Genomic DNA, 10,982 nt, shown 5'->3' with positions numbered 1-10,982 from the left:
CGTTCGACCAATAGATGGTATATTTTCGTATCACTCGATATTTCTGTCCCTTATGTAATCACCAGCTTGCTTGGGTGTCACTTCAGTCAATACTCATTATTCAGTCAATTGTCACTTCAAGTCAGATTAGCCAAAACAATTTTTTCTCTTTAACTTCTTCCATAAAATTTTATCTTCAATTTGTTTAAAAAATTTTATCAAAAAATGTTACTGGTTTTGAAATTTTAGCATACAAATTATTCATCCTGTTTTGCTGCATTAGCATGTTTTTAATATTGTGCTTCGAAATCTCTAGCAGTTTTCCCTAACAATTATTTATTTCTTGGAGAAATTCTTCTTCTTCGTCTTATAGCAATTGAAGTCTCAAATCAGTCTCCCTTCGGCTTCTTATAAATTTTTTTTTTTGGTTTATTTGATTCAAATATTCTTCAAAAAAACTAAAAACCTGACAGTTTTTGTTTGAACTGCGTAAGACATCACGAAAATACTCTTCATACCTTCGATACAGAGCCATCTGTTTGAATTTAATTTTATCTATTTGAATTAAGCTCTGGTTTTTAATGAGGAAATAGGAAAATGACCAAAACAGATATACAATTTAAGCCTGTCACTCATGTTCTTTTTGACATGGATGGATTACTTTTAGGTGACTGTTCTGTTTGTTTTAAAGATATCTTAATTTAACCTATAATTCATTGCTAGATGTTTGTAATTAACTTTTTTGAAATTTCACTGGAATTTTACAGGAGCCTGTAATTTTCTTTTGCTAAACTAGGCTAGGTGGTGTTGAGATAATTAAAACGTCAGTGGTAGGCTAAGCAACTATCCCCAGATTTGTAAAGCTGCAGAGTAATGGTTTTGCAGAAAAAATATATTTAAGCAAAACAAGAGACATTAGATTGCTGATTTTATGTTCTTCTTATTGTGCAAGTTGCATTTGTGCCAATTCACCCTTACATGCATTAATATTCTAGTTTAGATCTAGGCTATACAGAAATATTGCAAAATAAAATAGTACTATTATTATTATTTTCCTTATTTATGCTCTTTTCCACCATAATATAGCCTAATAGAGTAGTTACCTTAGCCTAAATTGCATCTTCTAGTAACTAAGGTTGAAGAACCTGTAGATGTTGCCAGGTAACATTGACTTGATAGTTGGTATACATTTACAACTAGTCCTAGTCATTAGGAGAAATGTTAAGAAAACAATTCTTACTTTATAATATGTATAATGATCCTAGTTGACATATTATCCAAGGGGATAACCTTTATCCTCACATCTTTCTGTTTTTTCCGTCTTTTTCAAACTTAGGAATGAAAACAAAAATGTGAAAAAGCCATCCTTCCAATAATATGTTTTAAATAATGTTTTTTTTTCATAGATGGGATTTGTTTTGGCCATTCTAGTTTTGTTAAAAAAAAAAAATTAAAATAAGGTTCCAAGACATTCATGAATATCTTACAACCTATAGGGTAAAGATACCGATGATTTGACAGTTTTTGTAAAAAACCAGTTTTTCTACTCTAGAATTCTTAATTTAAAGACTTTTGGTTTGAAAAGAGTTTCAGTATGTAGGAAAAACATCTAGGAATCTAACTGTTTGATGAAAAGTTTGAAGTTCTGTCTGGAAAGGGTACAAAACTCCAATTTTCTAAAATTAGAGCATTTTCACCTACAAATTTGACAAAATAAAAAAGTTACCTGTTTTCAATGCAAGTCAGAACCCAATTCAACACCTGTCTAAATGCTTGTGGGTGGAACCTGGTGTATTTGACATGTATATTCTTGTTTCTTTGTTTTTCTTCAACTTTATTTAATGTATAAAAGTATAAAAAACTATGCGAAAAGTAGAAGTAATAAAACCAACAAAATCATTTCAAGTATTATTTGGTATAACAAAATCAGTACAACAAATTTTAATATACATTATTAAATACAAATAGTATTTAGTATAACAAAATTGTTTCACTAGCATTTCGGAAGGGATAGGGTCTAGGAAAATGGGAGTGGATTTTAAGAAATTTGAGAAGTTTATTTGATTTAGTGGATTTTATTTTCATATGCAGATTCTTAGTTTTGTCCAAAACATAGGCCTACGCGTCATTTCATATAAGATTTTGTATTCGATAAAATTTGTATTTTTTATTTGGATGAAGGATAAATAAGGGTATAATCTAAAAAAATCTGGGGGGGGGGGCAAAATCAGGTCTGGGGGGGGCAAAATGAGGTCTGGGGGGGGCAACTGCCCCCCCAGAATTTTCAACACTTGGAACCTAGTTTTGACAATGCAATTTCCATCACCATTTTCATTTAATTTTATCAAGAAAAAGCTAATGTGGCTGCATTTCAGAGAAGATCATATGTATCTTGACACATTGGCGCTTATCCCAACTTTTTCTTGTAATAAATAACCAAGTAATGACAGTTTGAACATTACATACCTGAAAAATTGTTGGGAGCTCCTTTTGCGTCAAAAACAGGAAACTGACCAAATTGAATGTTCTTTTCTTATCTGGGTGTACTGGATATAGTGTCCACGTTTCGCACCATCGAATATAACGACGGCTCCAAGAGATAGCGCTCTAAGTCACGGCTAAGCAGAGCTATCCTGTTTTGAAGGAAAGTTTTGACAGTGGTTTCGAAATGGCACTGTCAAATCATTGGTGCCTTTACCCTATATTAACAAAGTAAATACCCCCATCCTCTAATGTGCAAATATATACCCAAAATTGCATTCTGAATGTAAATGTAACCAAATAAACTTTACCCCAACCCCTAAATATATCCAAATCAGTGTATATATTTGGACATCATGGGGGTGGGGGTAATGATCATTTTTGATGCAAATGAAGGTTATATTTAGACTCAGAATGCAATTTTAGGTATATATTTTCACATTAGGGGAGGGTGGGGAATATACTCTGTTAATATATAGGTTCTAAGATATTCAAGTTAGAAAAAGAAGGAAAACAGAGGAAAGAAGTGAGGATAAAGGTTTTCCCCTTGGATAATATGTTAACCAGGATCATTATACATATTATAAAGTAAGAATTGTTTTCTCAACATGTCTCCTTATGACTAGGACTAGTTGTAAATTTATACCAGGGGCTAAAAGGGACAGGTAAAAAAGGTAAAAGGGACACCTAATAGACTCTGCTGGATGACACTGGTTCATCTTGCCACTCCAATCATGGCCAACACCAATCTTGAAGCTGTCAACTGATCTGGCTGAGACAGTAGATTTGCTGAGTGAATTCCATAGTAGAACAATGCAATTGGTGAAGAAGTTGAACTTCTCATGCTTTCTGCTAAATTCTTGATGCAGTTTTATAGGATTTCCTTGTGTTCTGGTGTATTCACTGTGACAGAAAATGGGCTTAATAGAGTCATTGGTCATCTTAAATTCAAGGATGACATCTCCTCTCTTTCTATGGTATGTTAGGGTAGGCAGGTCAAGTTTTTCTAGTTGTTGCTATATATATATATATATGTATATATATATATATATATATATATATATATATATATATATATATATATATATATATATATATATATATATATATATATATATATATATATATATATATATATATATATATATATATATATATATATATATATATATATATATATATATATATATATATATATATAATATATATATATATATATATATATATATATATATATATATATATATATATATATATATATATATATATATATATATATATATATATATATATATATATATATATATATATATATATATATATATATATATATATATATATATATATATATATATATATATATATATATATATATATATATATATATATATATATATATATATATATATATATATATATATATATATATATATATATATATATATATATATATATATATATATATATATATATATATATATATATATATATATATATATATATATATATATATATATATATATATATAAATACATATAAAAAATTAAAAATTAATTTATAATTAATAAAAATTAATATTGATACAATACTACTGCACTAATAAATTTGAAAAAAAAAAATCAAAATGGAATAGAAACGGTGATGTTTAAGGCAAATAAAATGGATATTTTTGAGTATACAATGCAGAGACAATCGATGCTAAAACTTTGGGTTTCAAATCCATAAATCCTACCACATTATAACAATTACCTTACTATTATTTACTATTATTATTTAACTATTATTGCTGTAAAACTATTATTTTATTGAATATTTTAGTTGCTTTGCTTCATTTTTGTGTTATTTTTTAACTAGATAATTTATATGGAGTGAATAGATTAATGATGAGATAGAATCATGAGTGGATGTAGGTTGATTCATTTTTAACGGATATCACAAAATACTGAAACTTCGGATTATGTTCAAAATCCAGGTAGTTTTTGGAATTAATAGGATTCGAACCCGCAATGAATAGAAGTTTGGCAAATATACAAACCGAATTCTGGCCCAAGCCTGTGTTGAAAAATGTAGACTAAGTTTTAGAAGACTTGTCAGTTTATCTGGCCTCCTCCAGGCCATTCAGCATGTCCCCAGGTGGCGACAGGGGAACGCTCTACAGATATAGGGTACCTCCATAGGAGGCACGGACCAAGGGGGGACCTTGTCCCTGGGGGTCCCTAATAGAATCTTGGGCACCCTTGCTCGGGTTCACAAATACAGGTGGAGGAGGAAGAAAGCCCCTCAAATGTACACTCAAAAGGGCCCACTGGTTTGTCCACAAGTCCCATGAGTTGCAAACCTTCTCCCAGTAATGGGTTAAATTGCATGGTGATGCAGAACACCATTGCGGGAGGATCCTCTATAGGAAGACAACTGTGGCAGGGCGTAAGATCCAGACCTATGGACAACGGCCTCTGCAAAGGGTTTCCTCAACCTTTTCGGGGTACCCGCAATACTGGGGACCTTGCGGTCAACTCTATTCCCACTTGAGGAGTGGCGCCCCTCAAGGAAATTATAGCCTAGTAAACGACACAGCATTTGCATGGGATTCTGACTAATGGACAATTTTTCTGGGCTTGATATGTTTTGATGGTCGTCTTTGGGCTGAATAACCTCTTCCTAGCAGATTCATCTATTATGGGCTGCTTCCCCGTAGTAGCATAATATTTGTAGGCATGAATATATAATGAGTCGGAGGTAATAGGCTTGAGACTGTCTGTGCAGAATTTCGACTCTTGTTGATAGAAGAGCATCGCCAAGTGGTGAAAACCATGTTGTGACCAAGATGGGCCCAGGATTGCATAAAGCCTCCATTTATGGAGGTCCCACGGACTTCTTGCTGTCCGGTTCTAAGCCAGTTTAAGCACTTGGGTGTAGACTTGAGAAGATATGTGATCCCTGTCCTGCACAGGTATCCGGGATCATTGCTTTTCCTCAGGCGAAAATAATTTCAATGATTTAAAGAACATGAAAATTGGAACTTGGAATGTTACGAGATTAAAAAATGACTATTGTAACGACATTTTGACTGACGAATTCAGACGATTCGAATTGGACTTATTAGGACTTTCGGAAACTCATATCCCAGGGGTAGGAAGCATGAAATTAGGTGATATAGAATTCGTTTACTCAGGCAGGAAGGATGGGGTACATAGACAGGGAGTAGGGCTCATGATGAATAAGGAAGCTGCTAAGTCTTGTTTAGGCTGGGAAGTTATTAATAATAGGATATTAATTGATCATTTTATGACTAAAAAGTTCAGGGTATCAGTTATTATAGTATATGCCCCTTTAGAACTGACTGACGGAGATACTAGTGACTCAGATGAATTTTACTTACAGTTACAGGAGCAAATAGACAAGGTCCCAGGTAGAAATATGATGTTATTGCTGGGAGATTTTAACGCCCAGGTTGGTAAAAATAGGGATAGATGGTATCCCAGCCTAGGTAAATTTGGTGTAGGAAAACAAAATAGTAATGGCTATTGACTTTTGCAATTTTGTAGGTATAACAATCTAGTTATAACCAATGCGGTGTTTGGTCATAAAATGGCTCATATGTTAACATGGTATTCACGTGATGGTAAGACAGCAAACCTTATGGATTATTTTATAGTAAAACAAAGACTGGCAGGATCAATACTAGGGTATATAGGAGTGCTGTTATTGATGTTAAAAGTAAAGATCACCATCTAGTAGTGTCAAGGATTAATTTAAAGCTGAAATATTGGATGGGTAACTACCTCCCGGGAAGTTATGATGTTGGTAGACTCCAGGATGAGAATTTGAGAGAAACTTTCCAGGAACAGTTGAATATTAAACTTGAGAGTTTAAAATTTGATAATGTGGAAGATGGTTGGAATAATTTTAGAAAAATAATCTGTGAAGTTGCTGAAGGTGTATTAGGGAAGAAAGCTAGAACTGCAGCTACGAATACTAGCGAAACGTCTTTCTGTTAAATAGAGAGAAAAGGGGGCTTATACAAACACTATTTGAGTGTTGAACCATATAAAAACAAGAAGAATATAAAAAAATTGGAGAAAATTTTAAAACATTAATTAAGGAGGTAGGGACTGTAGGCCATGGATAAAATTGCCAAGAATCTGGAAGATGCATCCATACAGAATATTAGCAAAATATTATACTGGCATGTTAATAAATTGAGAGGGTGTAGTCAATCTGGAATTGTTCCAGTTAAAGATAGGAATGGGGTTGCAATTAGCGATAAGGAAAAAACTAAAGAGAGATGGGCCAAACATTTTGAGAACTTGCTTAACCAAGATAGAGTTGCAGGAAAAAATATAGAGGAAAATGAAAAAGTTTGTGATACCTTGGATGTGAAGGAAGATTTGTTTTGTGATGAGGAATTAGCGACAGTACTTAAAGGATTAAAAAATAATAAGGGTCTAGGTGCTGATAGGGTGGTAAATGAGTTTCTTAAATATGGTGGCTCTGAGGTTTGAAATAAGTTACTGAAGATTAAGAATATGATTTTTGAAAAAGGGGAAGTACCTGACGATTTTAGGAAAAGCTTAATTAAGCCACTTTATAAGAAAGGTGATAAAAGTGAGTGTGGTAATTATTGAGGCGTTAGTCTGGTCTCTGTAGGTAGTAAATTACTTAGTAATATGATACTTTTTAGACTGATAGATGCCGTAGACAAAGCTTTAAGAGAAGAGCAGTGTGGTTTTAGAAAAGGTAGAGGGTGTGTCGACCGAATTTTCACTCTTAAGCTAATAATTGAGAAGTGCCTGAGTTTTCAAACACCTTTGGTCCTCAGTTTTATAGATTATGAGCAAGCGTTCGATTCTGTTGATGCAAGAGCTTTAGTAAAGGTTTTATCCTTGTATGGTATACCAGATAAATGCATTAAAGTGATTTGTACTATGTACGATAATAACACTGCTGCGGTTGAGGTAGAAAAAGAGGTTAGCTGCTGTTTTCGTATTAAATCAGGAGTTGAGCAAGGTTGTGTTCTATCCCTTTTCATATGGATTATTTTGATGGACTTTTTATCAAGGAGCACAGGAAAGGTAATGGGAGAACATGGAATCAAATGGGGAGGAAAAAGTCTCCTGGAGTTGGATTATGCTGATGATTTAAGCATCCTAGATGAAAGTTTGAGCAAAATGAATGAAGTTTTAGATGTTTTGCGAGTTCAGGGTGCTAGAATTGGTTTGAAAATTAATGTTAGCAAGACTAAGTCACTAAGGCTAGGAATAAGTGAAGATGAAAAGGTGACGTTGGGTAATGAAAAGATTGATCAGGTGGGCAGCGTCACTTACCTTGGTAGTATTATTAGCAAAGATGGTGGAAGCAGTGAAGATGTTAAAAATAGAATAGCCAAGGATCAGGGTGTTTTTTCACAGTTAAAAAAAAAAACTCGGGAAGAATAGGAAGATAAGTCTGCAAACCAAGATTAGAATATTAGAAGCTACAGTGATGACAGTGGTCAAATATGGCTCTGAAGCATGGACGCTCCGAAAAGTGATGACAGTGGTCAAATATGGCTCTGAATCATGGACGCTCCGAAAAGCGGATGAAGATTTGCTAGATGTTTTCCAGAGAAATTGCTTAAGGATTGTGCTGAGTACCCGGCTGACTGACCGTATTTCAAACAATAGGTTGTACGAAAAATGTGCTTCAATACCGCTCTCTAGGGCATTAATGAAAGAAAGGTTGAGGTGGTTAGGGCACATTGTGAGGATGAAGGATGACAGATTGCCGAAGATTGTTTTTTTCGGCCAACCATCTAGGGCTAAACGGAAAGCAGGTCATCCCTGTCTGGGGTGGGAGGACGTCATAAAGAAATATTTAAAGGAAATGGGAACTTCGTGGGCGGGTGTAACAAGGGAGGCTTTGAACAGATTGGGGTGGAGGAGGAGCGTGCGTAGCTGTGTTGACCTCAGGCGGCATGGGGCTGCGGTGTATATATATATATATATATATATATATATATATATATATATATATATATATATATATATATATATATATATATATATATATATATATATATATATATATATATATATATATGTCTTGGGGCCAAAAGGCCATCTGACTTAAGAGAGCATATCAGAACAATAGAGTATATTAAAGTCAAAGTGGCTATAATTTCTAAATTTGGGAATATTGCCTGAAATAAAATTCTCTGTGTGGTTAAAGATAATCTACAGTCTTTAACCATGTAATTAATTCTTACAAACATAGAGGAGGAACATAAAATTTATTTTCCAATGTTTAAAGGGGGGGGGCAAATTTTCTTCTTTTTTCAATTGTTTTCATTGAAAACACAAAAGGCTTATGATCTATTATTATCAACTGACGTTGCAACAGTAGAATGTTTACTGCCTATTGTGTCCACGCTAGAGTAGCAATGACAAGAAAGTGCTCAGTAAAAATGCCAATTTTCATTGGGCCTTAAGCCTAAAACATAAAGGTACATTACATGGTTTACATTTTTAATTGGATTCTTCAGGTTGGAAAACATTCATAGATATTTAAATGTAAAAATTACAAGGAGCAAATAGTCATGTTGAGCAGTAAACTATATAAACAAACTGCAAAAATACTTGCTCAGAGCATGTAGGGCATCCTTTTTTTCAAATATGTATGTCTGAAGCAGCAAAAGGATTAATGCTCTGAATGGAGTCTCAAATGTTTCTTTTATCTACCTCAACAACTCTCCAAGATAGCGAAAAGCCCCTTGAATAGAACTTACCCTCAGAATTTCATCTTGATTCCAAATATAAAATATATTTCTGTTAGAAATTATGTTTGCCTCTACTTGTAATGGTCAAGCATAAGCACAGTGCACCTGGTCACTAAAGAATTCTGAATTCAACTCTGAAGCTCTACAAGGACAAATCCTTGGATTGCTCCAAGTTGCAATTTAAGGTAATAAGCTGTACCCTAAATATACAGTGAATTTGAGTGACTGATTGAATGTTAAAAAAAAACACTATTTTAACTGAGTTAAAAGATGTGAATAGGCTAACAATAGAAAGAAACATGAGTTGTGTTTTCAGGTGCTGAGTTTGAAGTGAATTGAACAAAAATTGTTTTCAGGTTCTCCATGTTTAACCAGCCAAAATTCAAAGCATTTTCGTCTTACAAATTTCAAGTGTGTTAGATATGGGTTCTTCTTAATTGTAATGCACCAAATAGTATGGTTAAGCATGGGTTCTGAGAAGACCCAAACACATGTTGAACATGGAACTAAAAACAATAATGTGCACAACCTGTGTTGAACTTTTTGTTTGATGTAGGCTGTCCAATAACAGAGCTATGATGATCTTATTAATATAAATATGCTGCCTATTAGCATATTTTAAAGCCAAAATTTCATTGTTTTAGTGTTTATCTTTTAGATTTATTTATATCCTAAGTACTGTTGTAAAATTACCTTAAAATAAAAACCCAGTCAGTAAAATTTGCAAAATAAGGTATTTCCTAGGAAATAGGGGTTAAAATTACTGAATTAGAGTTGATCTCTAGCTAGAAGATAAGTTGAGTTTTTTTTTGTTTATCTTTTTTCAGCTTTTAACGAAATTTTGTTTAAGGATTTTGAGTCTCGTAGGCTTAAAAAGGTAATACCCCTATTTTGAAAACCAATAGGTAGAAATTTTCTTAACTTAAATGAATTCAAGTTTTGTTAAAATACTACTTAGCTTGGACACATAAATTTGATTAACACTAATTTTGTTTATTTATAACAAATATGTGTTGACTTGCTTAGGGTTAAAGACAGGGGCTAATTTTGGCCAATTCCCTGACACTTCAAACTTTTTGAATTCCTTGATACTTCCTAATCAAATTATCTAAATTTTTTTTATATTTAGTCTCTCCCTTCCCAGGAAAAAAAAATCATTTATCACTTACAATTTAGTTCTTTTTTATGATATACCCTCTGTAAACATACTCATTCATCAGCATAATAGTTTTTTTTTATTACTGGCTTCACGGCTCCATCACAAATGATGATTTGCTGCTAGTCCTTGTAGTTACCTCATTTTCTAATACTGAGGTACTTGTTATACCTTCTCTTGAACACGTCAAGGGAAGGATATTTCGGGATTACCTCTGCTGGCAATCTATTACACATGTTTTCAGATATTCTTGGTGGGGAGTACCCTGCTCAAGGTAGTCCTGACGGGCTATACTTTGGCGAGTTGATTGCAAGGGCTTTGGCATTTTCATGTAATCATTAGCATTGTTCTTGGTGTCTTTTAATATTTTTTCACAAAGATCCAGAGCAAATTATGTCTTATAAAAGGCTACACCAATTCATTTGAAAACTGTGGAGGTGGCAATGCAATTTGACCAAGCAGGCAGCAAAGTCCAAATAAATCACCTTTGTTGGCTACTTTTTCTGTGGGAAAATGAACTAATCCCCAGTGAATACATACAGTGTTTGGGATGTCCATTTCCTATGGGAAATGGAGAACTCCAGAGTGAATACCTACATTATTTGGCCCAAT

At 33.3% G+C, this 10,982-nt stretch overlaps 1 protein-coding gene across 1 annotated transcript in view; it reads left to right on the top strand.

Moving 5' to 3' along the window:
* Positions 1–543: 543 nt before the first annotated feature.
* LOC148941697 (pseudouridine-5'-phosphatase-like) overlaps positions 544–10,982 on the top strand; it is a 33,203-nt gene continuing 22,764 nt past the window's right edge. Inside the window, exon 1 of the mRNA XM_089104035.1 lies at positions 544–646. Coding sequence (XP_088960161.1) covers positions 577–646 — 70 coding nt within the window. The 5' untranslated portion in view covers positions 544–576. The remainder of the gene's footprint in view (positions 647–10,982) is intronic.

Source organism: Artemia sp. Qi Xiang Cuo, chromosome 18 (assembly GCF_049724085.1).
Source record: "Artemia sp. Qi Xiang Cuo chromosome 18, ASM4972408v1, whole genome shotgun sequence".
NCBI classification, from domain to species: domain Eukaryota; kingdom Metazoa; phylum Arthropoda; class Branchiopoda; order Anostraca; family Artemiidae; genus Artemia; species Artemia sp. Qi Xiang Cuo.
This window is presented reverse-complemented; position numbering and strand designations above follow the sequence as displayed.